We start from the raw sequence: 17,942 nt of genomic DNA, 5'->3' as shown, positions 1-17,942 counted from the left end.
TAAAAAATATATATATATTGGACCAATTCTCTATTCTCCCTTTTACCCCTTGTGTTTAGTTCCCACCCAGCCTCTATGTTTCTTTCCAGTTAAACACAGAAGTATTTCTTGCTCCCTGGATTTTTATAACAGAAGTAGACAAATCCTGGAATGTAAGCAAATTCTTAAATAAGTCTCCCCGTCCCAGGAATGTCTTGACTTTACATATATATTACATAATCCTACTTTATAGCATAATCCAATTCAATCTAAGAAGATTCAAGAAACGCAAAAAAAAATCCTACTTCTGTACATATTTCTCTCACGCCCTGGTTCCCCTCCCCAATTTAGTCTTACCCAATTTTCACCCATCAGGCAGCTCACATGTATCACATGGCAGCTACCAGCCAGTGTGGTCAAAGTCAATCACGTGTTTCCTCCAAAGCATTTGAAGCCAGCCGACCACATCTTTTTTAAACTGCTGCTCATTGCAATGTCTGGAAGTGGTGTAACACACTCAGGGTAAAAAAGTATCAACCCGCCCACCATCCCCCCAAACACCACCCCCGCCCCCCTCCTTGCATGCACAAGCTACCAGACACTCATGATTGGTTAATGTTATGTTGATTTGATTAAAAGGGTTGAGAAAGCATCCCTTCCTGAGAGCATGGTCGCTTTGTTATTCTTGGGCTCCTGACCATGGATGTTGAATGCTGTTCAATGAAATCAAAATGACTGAGAAAAAACAAGAAGTGATCAGGTGGGTTCATTTTAAATGAGGATTCATCACAACATTAACCTATGCACCCACGAAAAATAGCACACTGAGAAGAATGCAGCATTTGATAACTTCCTTGGTAGTGCACGCAAGGTTTTGCACCCTAAACTACACTCGTTTTAGTATTAGCACCAAATTCAGGTTTATATTTTAGGCATGAAGACTTTTAGCGGCTCGTTCTCATGCACTTTATCCAGAAAGCCGAGGTTAAAGTAAGGATAGAGCGTCTCGTTAAAGTTGTCCCGGAACGTATAGAGGTGTGTCATGCTCTCAGCGTTGTAGAACGACACAAGACCTCTCTTATAGTCGAGGTACACACCAACGCGCTCCAACTGCTCATGCAAGGACAGGACAGTGGGAGGCCATGTCCCTGCCATGTACTGCACACCATAGGAGAGCGAGACGGTCCAGAAGCCGTTGGCCGGTAGCGCTTTGATCACACCTTTCCTGCCGACAGATTCTCGTGCCACGCCCACCGTCCACACAGCACTGCTTGACACTTCAATTTCCCAGTAGTGGCATCCATGGGTGAAGCCTTGACTACCGAGTAGGGACAGAGCAGCGTCGAAGCGTTGTGGGTTGTCACGTGCTGAGTTGTTGAAGGTCTGGTAGCGCACGCAGGTGAGAGACGGCGTCACGCTTAGCCATGGGTTCGCTGTGCTCGAGTTGAATGTGATGGCTGATGGCACTGCACAGAATTTTTAAAGCAAAACAGTTATAATTTCTTTTTTTTTTAAACAATATGAAAACTTCTATGTGGACTGCTTTTGAAAGCTAGATCAACTAAAATCCCAAAAATCATGCTCATTTTGTAATAGAATAACTTATGAAAGGACAAAAGACAATCAACTAGACAATTAACTATTAGAAATATTTAATATAATAAATCAATCAGTAATAAATTAAGATCACTGTCAGACTCAAAATTTGTTCAGCCAATCAAAATCACTGGCCTTGTCACATCACCAAATTAATTAAGCATACACTGAATAACTCGCTGGCTAATTTGGCAGACTGATATAATGGGACAGAATAATATGTGGGAGAAAAGTATATGACATAAGCGGTAAACCTGGATAGAGGCTGCCTTTGAGAGATTTCCAGACACGGTACTGAAGTGGCCCAGCGAATCGACCCTCGCACAGCTGTGGCGGTGTCAGAGACGGTTTCTCAAACTTCAGTGGTTGCCTTAGACAGAGGAGATAATAAAATCATGGAAATGACAGATACAGTGAGGCAAATGAATAAATACAGACAGAGAGGAAATACAGACAAATAGTACAACACCTTTAGGGACTGTTAAAACATCAGACAGAATGTCCGATCGATAGGGTTTTAGTCAAAGAACTAACCAAGTGGCCGAGAGTAACCTGGTTCTCCCACCACCGTGATTTACTGCAGAGAGGGGGTTCTCTAGGTAATAAGCAGTGCTGGGATTACACCACCTGTAGCACTTTGATCCAAGGTAAAAATCTTCTCAGTTTGGTTTCAACAGACCACAGTTTGGTTATAACTGAGTCTCTGACCTGCCAGTTGACAAACTCTAAATTATCCATAAAGATCCATCTTTAGATCCATCAAAAACATCCTATTGGTTGCTTCTTTAATGCTTTTCTTACCAAATCACTGACTTTTGTTGAATGGCCACCTTTAGGCAGAGTCACCGCCATGCCATATTCTTTCCATATTTTATTAATGGATGTAAGAGTAATATAATGAAAGTAGTACATTAATTCCATCCATCTCTGCAGTCCAACTAGAGACCGTGGAGGTCAATGGTGATAGTCACTGTATTTACTCTCAATTTAGGACCTCCAGTCAACGTTCACACGCAGATCATGTGCAATTTGAGAGGAAACCCACAGTTAAGCACGGAGAGAACATGCAAACACCATGCACACTGACTTGAGGCGGGAATCAAACCCAGATCCTGGAGGTGCAAGGCCACAGTGCTAACCACTATGCCACTGTGCCATACGTACATTAATTACACTCTTACTAAACTAAAAAAGCACAAAGGGTGAGTCAGTTAGGGGTTTCTATTAAATACATGGTTTTTCTAAGTACTTGGAAACTGGTATTCCGATTTCCAAAGAACACTTAATTTGACCTTTTGTTATCATTTAAAACACAATTTAATAATAAAGGAATGTGGTTTAGAAAATTCCACAAAAAATAAACAGTACATATTAAATATGATATTCCGTCTCACCTCTGAAGTAGAGTCTTTATGTTCTGTAAGGGAAAAGGAAGCAAAAGCTCTGATTAGTTTGGCACAGATTAAAGTCTTTCCACATGAGATCAGCCCACTCCAACTCTCCACCGCTTCTCTGTCCCTCTCTGGAAATCCCCCTGTCGTGCGGCAACAGCTACAACGTTTTATCTCCTCGATCAGGATAGAGAGTGACATCACTTAATTAATTCCTGCTTTTTCCTTACAAAGCGTTTTTCCCCTTTCTGTCCCACAGGTCTCTAAAGCACGCATTCGGTTCCAAAGGTCTGAGCGCGCTACAAAGAAGTATTTTTGTAACATGGGTGACTCAGGACAGCAGTGTGGCCCAGATGCAGGAGTTGCCTAAAAAAAGTGCCTAAGGCTGAACGCAGCGGGAGACATGAACACCATCAAAGAGACATCTATACAAACAAACCAAGAATTAGGACAAAAAAAGAAAAAAATAGGGAAAAACCAAGGGCCTAGCCTCAGGAAAACCAACCTTTCTAAATTACAGCATAAACACTCAGGACTTGGCAAGAACTATATAAGAAAAGAAAAAGAAAGGTTGGTGGGAAATGAAAAACAGGTGGAATTGTGGGAGCACGAGTTAACAATCTACAGGCTATACTTATTATTGAGTTAGTCATCCTGAAAAGTCCCAATAAAATCCTAGTTCATTATTCAGTTATTTAACTTACAGCATATTATTCAGTAACCGCTAAGAATTATTCAGTAACTTCCTTAATCAGAGGAATTAAATGGATTAAAAAAAGAAAAAAAAAGCCTAACAGGGCAATGGGTGGCGGCACGGTGGTGTAATGGTTAGCACTGTCGCCTTGCACCTCCAGGGTTCGATTACCAACCAGGCTCGATTCCTGTCTCTATGTGCATAGTCCACCAAGCACGTTCTCCTCGTGCTTGGTGGGTTTTCTCCCATAGTCCAAAGATATGTAGGTTAAGCTAATTGGTGTTTCCAACTTGCCCGTAGAGTTTATGTATGAGTGCATGCCCTGCCCAAGTCTCCTGGGATAGACTCCAGGTCCCTGTGACCCTGAATACAGGATGATGCGGTATAGACAATGAGTGAGGGCAGTGGGTAGCTCAGTGGTTAAGGTGTTGGCCTACTGAATAGATGTCCCAGGTTCAAACCCCACCAAGTTGCCAAATGCTGTAAATTTAGTCTAATGGAAGGGAGCTGTTTTCACAAAGTCTACCAATTAAGAATGGAAGCAAAAACAAACTCCCAGGAATATTTTTTATTCTGATAAGAGAGAAATGATCAGATCAAGTGTTTAAAGGTTGGCTCCATCCTGTTCATTCCTGTTAAAAATACATTTTCAGATTGAGGTGTTTACATGATACAGTTTTATCCTGGGTTTATGTAAACACACTTACTGAATAGTTTCCATCCATCCATCTAAGAACCTCCATAGTCCAACTAGGAACCGTGGAGGTCAAGGTCACTATTGTATTTATTCCCATTTTGTACGACCGTGGTAGGACCTCCGTTCACATGCACATTCAACTGAATAGTTTGATTAACTGGAAATTATGTCAATTATATGATATGGCGTTCACACTCAGCAGATCTCAAGGGAAGTGTTAAACTCGCTCTTCATCACAATCATCATCACCAACCAAGATGCTGAACTTCGACCCAATACTTCACTAACAGACTTTAATTAGTTTTTTCCTCTAATTTGTCACCTATCTACAAGTCTAAAGCAGTGCTATTTTACTGAGTGAGCATAATATGACTAATTAGTATCATTAAGTGACTGATAATTAGGCTCTGTATATTAGCAACATTAAATTTCAGGTGGTTCGCATTATTCATCATAGTGGCTAACACCATATAAAGACTGACCCTAAGCAGTGTGTATGGTTCATGCTCTCTCAGTTTTTCTTCGATCTCTGAGAAAGCACGCCGCAGCCGGGATATCTCCACACACAGCAGGGCTTTGTGCTCGTCCAGGCGGATCAGCTCCCTCCGCTCCTCTGTCTTGAGCTTCACCTGCAGCATTTTCTCCTCCTGATACAGGAACTGGTGGAGGTCACTAAACTGAGCCTCGATACGCTGCTTGAGGTCCGCAGTGTGTTCCTGGCATACGACAGAACAATAAAGTTCAGAATTATGGCTAACCATAAAGTTCTTATATTACCCATGTTTAAAAAAAAAGGTACAAATTCAACTCTGGGGCATATTTTTAGTATTTTTCTGGTCAGCTGTGACTTACCTTCAGTTTCTTTACCTCATCCTCAGTGTCCCTCTCACACTCCAGCGCTGTGTTCAGCTCTGCCTGAAGTGCCGTGGACAAGCTGCTCAGTGTCTTCTAATAAAGCAGAAAAAAATAATAAAAACTCCATACAACAAGAACGTTTGCTTCCTTACCTGACGCTTGCCAGATTAGCGTCTCGTTAGTTAAATCATGGCTTATAGACCACTCTGTATTCCCAGCATGTTTGCAAAAAAAATGTTATGCCATGATAAACACAATTAAAAAACAAAAGACACTTAAGCTTGAATTACCTACAGTATAAATCATGTTAAGACTTTGCAAAGGTACTGAGATAAAACATGATATGTATCCAATGTTGTAAACATTAAAGCACTTTTTGTAAGTCGCTCTGGATAAGAGCGTCTGCCAAATGCCTAAATGTAAATGTAAATGATATAAATAGAAAACTACTCAAGAACTGACAAAACAAAAAACGCAATCAGATAAGATACCAATGGAAAATCCGGAGCAGGGATGGGACTAAAACAGAAACCAAAACAATACATGCACTTGTTACGGGAACCACACTGCAAAGGGGTATCTATAACCATCTCTGATATGAGATGTTCTTTATTCAAAGTTTCTCGTCTCTTGGGTTTGTTCTTCTCTACACTTTAAGATTTCTACGTTCTTTAAAGAATGTTTCTTCAAGTGTTCTTCATACAGATGCACCGACTGCAATTTTTTGGCTAATATCAATTACTTTTTTTTTGTTTATGTCAGATTAGCCAATCTTAATTTGGGACGATTCCAGTGTTTCCACTATATTTGATAATAATGTGCTTCCTCCAAAACATAACTTTTTGAACTGCTGCCCATGAGCTGTTATGGGCGGTGAACAGAACACAGACACACATGGGTTTAGCAGGATTGAAAGTCACAATCGCAAATGCTTTTCTGTTGTGCCACCCAGACACTTGTATGTAGCTGGCACATACAGTAATGCTTTATATCCGGGGCTGATCATCTGATTCCGCTGTGATGAGCCAATCAAGCGTTGCATATCTAGCTCTATATTAGGTTCCAGGTAAGGGTTCTTAGCTTCCTAAAAAAGTTTAAGTTTGGAACCCTTTCTAATAGATAAACACTCTGGTTTAGACTTCTACAAAGCATTCCTTTAGCTGGACAACTGATTTGACCTTTGTTCTGACTGCCCAAAACTGGGCAGTGCCCAAATCTGCAGTGGAATCTAACACTGATAATTGAAATGACCTAAAGAAAAAAGGCTTTGAGAACACCTCCTACAGTACCATGTCATGGCTCTTTCAACACAAGTGTTACTGATGCAAAAACCGATTACAGAGCACGATATATTCATTTATCCGGTCATCTTCGGCTGTGTATGATCTGACTCTAACAAATGAGCTTGTGCTGCAAAGGAAGTCAGTGTGTAACTTGATTCTCATTACAGAATCATTATATTTATATTTTTCCATTTCTAAATCACATGGCTTTAAGGGTTTTATGTTAAATATTTCTTCTAGATACAATTTCCACTAATTGTGTTGTTCCCGTCTTGCCTTTCAGTGGTCCTGTGATTCTCACCTAGGCGTCCTAGTGGGACTGAAGACTGCCCAGTAAAGTGAAAGGCTGACCCAGGCTTGCTTCCTAGTCATTTGGTAAACCCAGTTCCACCTTTGAGTGGTCCTGCAGCATCTGCCCCAAATCCCAGTAGTCTTCATTTAAATTATTTTCACATCTCTGCTTCCATCAGGTCCTGTTTATATTGTTGCAATGTATTCCTATAACATTTTAATACATGGACTGATGTAATAGGCCAGAGTGTGATTGTGAACAGGACCATGCTGTAAAGCAGCTCAAAGATAAAAGAGGGAAATTTGGCCTCTCTAGGGAGAATCACAATAACCACCCACTCACTCTGTAAACTCTTTAAACATTTAGATGTAAACTCAGATGTGGACTTGCTTAAGAGTCTTGATTAGGTTCCGTCCACATGTATTTAAGCAAAGTCAGTGGAATTTCTAAGTTCAAGCTAAAACCCTCTTTGGGCCCCACTACCAAAATCCCTCAAATCACCAACCCCACCCCAAAAACCATCTACTATTACACGATACAATACTCTGACCTAATTTCAGTCATGAAACATTCCTTCAGTAAATGTTGCTGTAATTTACTTGATAGTAACAGACTTGGCACACAGTAATTATCACCTACCTATATATGTATTTAGGCAGTATCTCAGTAATCTCACTTGCATCAGCCATGACTTGTTCAGGCACATCCTCAGCACATTCTGAATCTGCCTACACATTCTGATTATATGGAACCATAAGTATACAGCATTTAGTTGCATTCAGTCATGGCCTGGAGCACCGGCACTCATGACATTGGTTAAAATTAAAACAGATAATAGTTTAGGAGAAAATGCTAAAAACTTTTTAAAAGTTCCATCAAAGCCTGTTGTAATCCCCGTTTTATAATCTCATTTTCATTTCCACTTGTGGTTGTGTATTGTGTCCTCTCTCACATTAACTGACTAATGTGTGCTTTATACTGTATCACAGGCAAGCTTTTGTTGCAAACCATTAGTTACGAAACATTTCATCATGCTTTCAGACAAGTTTTATCTTGTGTTTTCGTGCAAGATCAGCATCATCATGCCGCATATAACATGATGCGTTCATGGTTAAAAATACACCAGTGAATCAGACTAAACAATGACATTTCAGGTCAATTGCAGTGCAATGCTGATATTCATCAGCTGTGCTTTGATAGCATCAGGGTTGTAAGGAAATGCCACCTGGTGTCATGCACACATCTTTCAGTAAGTGCTTTATCCTGGTCAGGGCCCAATGCAACATAGAAATATACCCTCATTCCCACCTATGAGTAACATAAGGTCTCCAAACCAACCAGTGGCACAGTGGCTTGCAAAGTTGTGATAAACCTCCAGGGCCTGGGTTTGATTCGTGCATTTAATTGCAAGTTCTGCCCTGGCTTGGTGGGTGTCCTCCCACAGACATTCCAATTTGTGTGAAAGTTGACTAGAGGGCCCACCATGATTTTAAAATGGGAATAAATACAATGATAAGCATCATTGACCTCCACAGTCCCTAGTTGGACTACAGATTTTTAGATGGATGGATGGGAATCCAACTACTGGCATGTTTTTTTTGGAGGTAGAAGTAAACCCAGAAAAACCATAAGGAAAACAATGTGAACGCAGGGAAAACATGTAAGGATGGTAACCTTGAGCTCAGGACTGAACTGGGAACCATGAAGTGGTGGTTTCTGGGGGCAATGTAATGCCAGGGCGATGTGTGGTGCAAATAGTGCAAGTTCCTATTCCAGCTTGTAAACACAATGCATCAGATAATAACCAGCAGTTCATTGTCTATATCACTTTATCCTATATACAGACCATGAACCTATTCCAGGAGACTTAGGGCATGAGGCGGGGCACACCCTGGACGGGTTGCCAATCCATCACAGGACACACACACAATATAATTTGGAGAACGCCAATTCGCCTAATTTACACAAACGCATTCACACACTATGAGCAATTTAGGAATGCCTTTGGACTGTGGGAGGAATTCAAAGTATCCGGAGGAAACCCACCAGGCACATGCAAACACCTTGCATAGAGGCACGAAGCAGGAATTGAACCCAGACCCTGGAAGTGCAAGGAAACAATGCAAAACATAATTCTATTCATTCACCCATCCATCCATCTAGGAACATCTGTAATTCAACCAGGGACTGTGGAGGCCAATGGTGACCATTGTATTTATTCCCATTCTTACAACCATGGTAGGACCTCTGGTTAACATTCACACACACTACGGACTATTTGGAAACGCCAAATAACCTAATCTGCATAACTTGGGACTGTGGAAGGAAATCCATCAAGAACATGCAAACAACATGCACACAGACCCTGAGGCGGGAATCGAACCTGCACCCTGGAGGTGCAAAGTGACAAAGCTAAACATTATTCAGTTCTGGCAAATTAAATTTCTTCAAACAAGACTCAGTCACTCATTAGTTAATATAAAGTCTAATACAGTGTGTTCCAGAGTATGACTAAAAAGTACTTTAATGCTGAAGTATTCTGTAGCTGTGACTGCATTAACACTGAGAGATTTTCATGTTCTTTTTGGTGCTCCTGCTCACCCTGTACTTCTGCTCCGCCTCGTCCACACACACCAGCGCGTGAGAGCGGTGCTCCTGCGACACGGCGCACACGAGACACACGAGCTCGTGCTCCTCCTCGCAGTAGAGCTTGAGCTCCTCGCGGTGTCGCGCGCAGCGCGGCGCGGCGCTCGGCGTGCTGCACGCGGCGCTCGCGCTCTCCTCCTCGATCTCCCGGGTGTAGCTCTCGACGATGTTGGCGACGATGCGGTTGGGCCGGTACGCCTGGCCCGGGAACACTTTGCGGCACTGTGGGCACGAGCTGGACGAGCCGGTGGCGGGCTGACCGGTTACGCGCGCGCCTCCTCCTCCTCCGCCGCTCCAGTAGTTAGTAATGCAAGATTTGCAGAAGGTGTGATCGCACGGGAGAGACACCGGCTGCTTGAATAAATCCAGGCAGATCGAGCAAGTCAGATCGCGGCTAAGTCTCTGCGCCATTTTTGGCTTTTCAGTTTTTTCCGGTTTGGGACGCTTGCTAGACATCGGGTTGGTTTGGAAAGAAAAGTTTTTTTTTTCGTGCACAAAAATCTGGAGATGTCGCAAATGTTGTCCCTGTCTCTCTCTCACACACATGCAGCAGGTCTCTCCTCTCCTCTTGAGTTTTTGTTCTTGCTGCAACCTGTAGTTTGGAGTTTCTTGTCCCCCCCTCTCTGTCTCTCTCCTTTTTGGCAGGCTCAGCACAGTCTTCCTGTTGACTGTCAGAAAGGAAAAAGGGGGGGAGAGACTGGGAGAAAGAAAGAGTGGGCGGGTGGGCGTTTCGCATCTCTTGCTGCTCTGCTTAGTCAATGCTTATTACTGTACAAACCAGGGTTTAATTACAAGGCACGTTTCGTTCAAAAACTTTAACCCAACTAAGTAAAGCTTGCAAAAATAAAATAATAATAATAATAATAATAATAATAGTAAAATAAAAATTGCGTAGTGGTTAGCAGTCACCTTGCACCTTCAGGGTTCGGGTTCGATTCCCATCTATGCATAGAGTTTGCATGTTCTCTCCATGTATGGTGTGTTGCAGGAGCGTCAAGAATATTCTCATTCTCATGGCTGACAGTGTTAATGCAATCACAGCTACTACTCTACTTCATTACAACACACTGTATTAGACATAAGAATATGCTATTATATTAGACTTAACAGATCTAATGAGTTAGCGCTGTCACCTCCAGGGTCTGGGTTCGGTTCCTGCCTCGAGTCTGCGTGCATGGAGTTTGCATGCTCTCCTTGTGCTTGGTGTGTTTCCTCCCACAGTCCAAAACCATGCAGGTTAGGCTAACTGGTGTCCTTGCGATGGATTGGCACCTTATTTAGGGTGTACCCCCTAAGTCCCCTGGGATAGGGTTCAGAGCCCTCACAACCCTGTATACAGGATAAAGGGGTATAGATGGTGAGTGAGTGCGAGAGTAAAATTAACTTTACTTTTTAAACAGCTTCTATTTAAAACTTGTGTTGTAAGAAGTTGTTCTTGCAGGACATTCATGATTATTGATTAAAGCGCCTGCTCGGTAGCTGAGAGGTTAAGATGTTGGATTTGAAATCCAATGGGGTGCTCACACTGGGACAACAGGTTTTTGCCAGTGGTAGCTCACAAATAGACTCTGAAATAGGTCATGTGTTCACATCCCTGCACCACCACTTTAGCAGCCCTTCAGTGAGCCACTTAATCCCTCAACTATCAGTTGTTTAAATTAGAAAAAAAAGTATTTGCTCTATATAAGTATGTCTGCCAACTCAAACTTTAAGACGGCAGTGGTAGCACATCAATTAATGCTCTGGGGCGGTGATCAGAAGGTCAGACATTTCAGCTGCAACTGTTTTGAGCAAGTTGCTTTGAGAAAGGCAAATATTCATCTCTGCTCTATGGCTGACCCTGTGCTCTGACCCCAGCTTCCTAACAAGCCATGATATCGGAAGAAAAGAATGTCACTGTGCTGTAGACTATATCTGACAAAACAAAGTCTTCTTCTTTTACTTCTTCTTCTTCTCCTAAGAGTACATGATACATATTAAAGACTTAGGCAGCAAACATAGGTTTATAACTGACTGATCACAGACGGATGAAGTCCAAAATGCTGTACAGGGCGTTTACTAGTGCTGTTATTCTACATAAAATCTCTTCAACCCCTCTGGAGTGACTCTGCATGTGTCAGCACTGCAGTCCAGTAAATCGAGCCACATGTGTCCTACTTTCACCCGCTCCATCATTTTAACTCTGCAACACTCCAGCAGAGAAAGTGATTAGTACTCGGCTTAATGCAAAACACATTTCCTATTATGCTCTGTAATAAGTCAGGTTATGTGTTGGCTCTGTGTTTTTGCTGCCTTCCTTTACAGCCTCATCAGATCATTTGATTCACATTTGTTAAGTCAGCATTGGAAAATCCTTGAGGTTTAAGCATTGCTAATGTAAGCTATTGTTTCCATTTAACGTTTTGCCATATTGTAGAAAATTTATAAAATGGCTAATGCTGTTTTTTTTTTTAAACAAATAAAATGTATTAAAATGTACATCATGTATGTTGTATATTGTGGTAAATCTGGGAGAGTGGGGGGTCAGTTGGCTAAGGCTCTAGTTTGTTGGTTTGGGGTTCGGGGAATCTTGGTTTGAGCCCTGCCATCACTGGGTTCCTCTACTACCCAGCTCGCAAGTTTTTATATTATGGTGAAACTCTCTGTAGGGAGATATTTATTAAACATTTATGTTAGGAGAGAGAGAGAGAGAAAGAGAGAGAGAGAGAAAATAGAGGTTGGGGAATGGATGACTTAATTGATAATATGAAATAACTTGATGTTCAACAACATAAAATGTCATTATAAATGCATTAAAGTATGATGTGTTATTCTTTTATAAATGTAAAAAAATGATGGTAAAGTGTTGCGGTATAAAATGAAAGTAGAACACCACTTCAGGATGTGGTGTGGTGGCGTAGTGGTTAGCACTGTGGCCTCGCACCTCCAGGGTCAGGGGTTCAAGTGCTGTCCAGTTTAATCATGCAGTCCAAAGACATACAGATTACATTAATAGGTGTTTTCTGCAGTGAGTGCTTGCTTGTGTCGTGAGATGGAGTGGTGTACCCCAAGTTCCCACAAATCACAGTTAAAGTGATTTAAAGGATAATGCCCATGAGAATGTCAATCGGCGGTTCTATAACGGTTGTAAAATGTCAATAAATACAGTGGTGATCACCAGTGGCCTCGCATTAGTCCCTAGTCCACTGTCCCTAGTTGAACTACAGAGGTTCCTAGATGGATGGATGAATTTAGAGGATGAGAGGATGTGGTGGAAACACTTGGAGCTTTATTAATGTTTACTTAAACCTTGCCTGTCTTTTCTTTTCTTTTTTTGCTTATATTTTATAATTAATATAATAAGTAAAACATATAAAATACTTATATCTTATGTTTGTATTTTCACAGCAATGTTAAGTACTGTAATCTTCAGTCACTGGTTTGAGCACAGTATTTATAAGTAATATATATACAACAGTATATCTTTGGTTGTTTTCTTTTTAGAAATCTTGCCAGCTTCAAGGACTAGGACTTTGCCTGCAGGACAAAAAAGGGTCATGTGTACATGAGGTTTATCCTTTCATAGGCAGTTTGGTTGCCAGGTTTCAGCCCCAACTACAACTCAAAAACCTCATAAAATACTTGAATCTAGCCCAAAGTCTTAAGGCATGGGAAAAGAAGGATTTATTTTATTATTTTATTTTTTTTCAGTTGTTTCAGGAGAAATGATAACAGCGGTGCACATTTTTGTTTTTTCAACACTTGGCCATTACATGCAGAACCTGGCAGAACATTCATTGTTCATTATCATGGTACTAATGCGAGGCTAAAAAAACACCATTCTCCAATTAGATATTCAATTCATTCATTTTAAAATGATTGTTAGACTTGTTTATTGCACATGTTTTATATGCCATGTAAGCCTTAGAGGTATACCTCAGGGGCAAGTGGTAGCTCAGTGGTCCCCACCACCAATTTGCCCCATATCCCTCAACTGCTCAGATGTATAATGAGCTAAAAATGTACAGTAAGTCGCTCTGGATAAAACATGTAAATGCCATGTGATGTAGGAACATAAATCACAATACTTGATATTTAAAAGATTGTTATTAAAAATGCTATAATCCTATTATAACTTGCAGAAGCACTCCATCCTAATCTCATAGTAAATTCTAATTGCATGTTAGGAGAATGTGTCTGATCTTTCTGGAATGTGACAAACCCCCAAAACTATTTTTTTTTGAAGAAGAAGAAGAAGAACAGTTTTCCTGAATAGACAGCTAAGATAGAAGTTGCAAAATTTGCTAGCAAGATCCACATCAGGTTTGGGTGTTGAATAATGTGACATGATATGATCAGATGTACAGTATGTAGACACCTGACTATTACACCCATGCTTGATAAACATCATTTTAAAGCCATGAGCACTAATATGGAATTGTCCCATCTATTGCTGCCTTCAATCTTCTGGGCGTGTTTTTACTTTCCACTAAATTTTGGAACATGTCAGAAGGGATTTGTGGTCATTGTATGCTCTAATGGCATTAATGAAGTCACGCAAGATGGTCTCGTTCGCAATTTGCGTCCCCATTCATCCCAAAAGTTGTTCAGTGGGGTTGAGGTCAGGGCTCTGTGCAGACACTTGTTTTCTTCCACTCAAACATCAACACACCATGTCTCCATGGAACTCATTTAGTGCACAGGGGCATTGTTATGCTGGAACCTCTTAGATCCAGGGAAAGAAAATTGTAATGCTACATCATCTGAGACAAAATGATTATGTAGTTAAAACTCTTTTCTTGCAGACTCTACCTTTTTGGACATTGCAGTGACTAACTCTATAATGACTGATGGTGAGGAATCGTTTGAAACCACAACAAAACTGCACGAGCAAGAAGGCGTTTACAAATCATGTTGTGGCCAAACCTAGTCATAGGGTTATGATTTCTTTTTTGGACTGCACATAAAGGTTTTTCTAACTTAAGAACAACGCTCAGACCTTTTAATTAGCAGTTATTTTACTGACTGTAAGAAAATACCAGCAACATCTGATTCACAGTATTACAAAGTGTATGAGGAATTTCTCTGGGAGAAAATAAGATGATAACCAGAGCTGTTACAGGAACATAATCAACAGTGGAGACCAGTTACAATTGAATTTATATAAGCAAATACAGTACTTAAGGAAGAATTATGGCAGTGAGTCATATGTTTCAGTTGGCAATAATCCTTTTAACCCTAGCAGATATAGTGAGCAGCTTCTCATTTCTTAAACAATCAAGTCAGAAGATCTTATTGTATCTTCTGGTAGTGGAAAATATGTTACTGTGTTGGGTCAAATTGGCCTGAAATGAATGAGATAGCTGAAATGACTGGAATTCGGTTAATACCTCTCCAACACACCATTAAATCAAAGAATGCTTTAATAATGCTTCAATAATCAGCTTTGTTAATGAAATGTGGTTGGATATAAATCAGGGTCGACCATGATCAACAATCACTTAAAACACTTTTTGAAGTTGCGTTGTAAAAAAAAAAAAAAAGTAAAATTCACAACTATTTAATAGTGAAACTGAGAGCATTTTTACATTTACAGTATAGGGAAAACTTACAGGATTAGGACTAAGCTGTAGGTCTATAAGAAAACCACTTGTTACTCAGACTAATAAAAAAATCCTTCAGTTTGCTAGGGAGCATAAACATTGCCCTCTGGAGCAAAGGAAAAAAAAAAGTCATGTGGTCTCATGAGTTTAGATTGAGCCTATTCCAGAGCGATGAGCGTGTCAGGGTAAGAAGAGAAGCACATGTAGCGATGCACCTATCGTGCATAGTTCCCACTGAACAAGCCTGTGGAGACAGTGTTATGATCTAGGGTTGGTTTAGTTATTCAGGTCTATATATTTTATGTGGCAAGTCAGATGATGACCCGAATGACCAAAGTATCATATCTATGAATATAATATTTCATCATATTCCAATCATATTCACGGCTGAAATTGAGAAAGGTGGGAGCATGCAGAATCATTTTCATACATGAATTGGCCGCCACAGACTTTTGGGCGCTGGAAAAACTTAACAGAATGTGTTGCGTCTTCCATCATCATTACAAGATCTTGGCCAAATCTTAATGCAAGTCTGAATGGTTGTCAAAACAACCCCACTGTGAATGTGCGCCCTAATCAAAGCAAAATGTGGTCCAACAAAATGCTAGCTAACTATTAAAGTATGAGGCTTTTTTTTTTGTCTGGCATTGTATTGTCTGGCAAAGTGTATTTTCCTACAGCACCATATGTGCAAAATGTTTTATCCTTGAGATCCCACAGCAGACTGCCAGCAATCGCATTTTGTTAATTACTAAACAACACAAAATGCTTATAGTAACATTTAGTAATGGCACCTTATGTTACTAAAAATGGTAGTGCACGGTCCACCATCCCGATGCCTTTCCTATGGAGGAAAAAATTACAAAGTTGGTTGAAAAACACTGACACTGGAGTGTTCTTGCATAAATTTCCAGTAAATTGGTCCTTACTGTACATTTATGCATTATTCTACTCAAGCAATGATATCATGTTTTAGGTAATTTCCACATTATTCATGAGAATGGAGGGACAATATGATCTTAGTGCCTTTGCCCATGGTGTAGTTGTTGGAGCATAAGGTTTTTAGGCTTAGACCCTTTGGGTCTCGACAGCTACAACTGTATCATAGCTACTGTAATTATAGTACTGTATTATAGCTAATGCAAAACTAAAGATACAAACCAAAGACAAAACATGACTAAAGGTTGGAGTGGCATGATAGCTCTGATTTGAGAAATAAGAAATAAACTGAAAAACATAAAGCCTTAAAAACAAATGGTCAAGTGCAGTTAATGTTGAAGTCTTTAGAATGAATAGGATTAAGATAAATACTTATGAAAACATTCATTCATTAAGACATTCTCTTCTTGTATGTAACACTAAATAGCGGCAATATATTCATGAAACTATTGTGACTCTCAAATATCGAGAGACTGTTATATAACTGATTCTTATCCGCATGTGCTTGCTTAAGAAGGCAGTATGATCTCAGCTTCCTCTTAGCATTGTCTCACTGTAAATGTAATTTCCTGCTTTTCTCTCCAACATCCATGAAGGGATAATAAAAGGCTACGAGATTTCCAGGCAGCACTGTTTAAAGAAAGTGAAATACATACATTTTTGCCATGATTAACATTTATAGTTGTGTTTGAACACATTTTGTTTTTGCTGAAACCTCAGCCTCGATCTCGAGTTCTTGAGAAACTTTCAGAAAATAATTAAGTGGGTAAGAGAGATGTTTAGTCTGCAACTCATCCAGCACAGAGTAGACATTATTATCACGTTACTAGTTATTCATATGAGCATAAGTCTTTAAAAAGTGCTTTTGTAAATTCTTTAATCTTGTAATCAAAATCTTGACATCTGGGTCATTGTGGCCATAAGTGATGCTAGGACATTTCATTTTATATTACAAATATTATATGTTTAGATTTTTTAGAAATGCAGTCGGTATGTGGACTTTCTTGCTACATTAGAAATGTTTCTACCTTAACAGTCTAGTGAATAAACTTTTACATATAATGAATGTGTTGTGAGATACTCTTATAAGATACTCCAAAACACAGGAAACCAGAATTTCCTGACCTTCCACTTGTATAAGTATGTTTAAACCTATCCTTCCACAAATTAGAAAGTGGACTTTCCCACAGCTGCAGAGAGTTATGGAGCAGAGAAAATCCCACTGAGGTCATCAATAAACTCTCAGCATGGGTTAAGTTACAGCCTCTTACATCATGGATGAAATGACAAAGCGACCGCTGTGATAACACGCCTCCAAGTGGACTGGGGTGAGATGTAACGAACTCACGTTCATTCCTTATGTGCTCACATCTCCATGACGAATATTTGCATGCTATTTCATGAGTGTTGGATTTCTTTCATTTTAGCCTTTAAACAAACCACAGCCACACAAACCTTTTTTTTTTTAACTGTACAAGAACGTGTTACTTCTGCATTTCAACTTTGGCTTTGAGCCTCTCCGTAAAATGCTCCATCAGGATGTGGGTGTTTGAAATCAGAAGTGGAGACCAGTACAGACAGCAAGCTGGCACGAGAGAGAGAGAGAGAGAGAGAGAGAGAGAGAGTTTTACAATGACTTAAAGGCTACTTTTGATAATGAGGTAAATAATTTTTTTTTTTTTAAAGTTCTCTTGTACTTTTACTGACTACAGGTGATGTGGTGGTTTAACAGCAAATGCTCTGAATTAGTGAGCCGAAATCCATGGTTTCAGAATCACAGTTATAGGCCAGGGGTAGCTCAGTGGTTAAGGCATTGGACTACGGTTCGGAAGATCCCAGGTTCAAACCCCACAACCACCAAGTTGCCACTGTTGGGCCCTTGAGCAAGGCCCTTAACCCTCAACTGCTCAGATAAAAATGTAAGTCGCTCTGGATAATCTGGATATAACACATTCCTCCTGTTCCTCCAGCACTGCCTGACCGTTCCC

The 17,942-nt window shown here is 40.3% G+C and overlaps 1 protein-coding gene across 1 annotated transcript; it reads right to left on the bottom strand.

Annotated features, from left to right (window-relative positions):
- Window positions 1-565: 565 nt before the first annotated feature.
- On the bottom strand, window positions 566-10,078 carry trim69 (tripartite motif containing 69). Its single transcript, XM_053515659.1, has 6 exons — window positions 9,389-10,078; window positions 5,210-5,305; window positions 4,840-5,073; window positions 2,970-2,992; window positions 1,830-1,945; window positions 566-1,445 (listed from the first exon to the last, which is right to left on the bottom strand). Exons 1-6 carry the CDS (start codon window positions 9,977-9,979, stop codon window positions 901-903), a joined length of 1,605 nt encoding a protein of 534 aa, XP_053371634.1. The 5' UTR covers window positions 9,980-10,078; the 3' UTR covers window positions 566-900.
- Between the last annotated feature and the right edge of the window lie 7,864 nt (window positions 10,079-17,942).

The sequence above is a fragment of the Clarias gariepinus genome, chromosome 17 (genome assembly GCF_024256425.1).
Source record: "Clarias gariepinus isolate MV-2021 ecotype Netherlands chromosome 17, CGAR_prim_01v2, whole genome shotgun sequence".
NCBI lineage: Eukaryota > Metazoa > Chordata > Actinopteri > Siluriformes > Clariidae > Clarias > Clarias gariepinus.
Note: the sequence above shows the minus strand (reverse complement) of the source record. Positions and strands in the feature narration are given on the sequence as shown.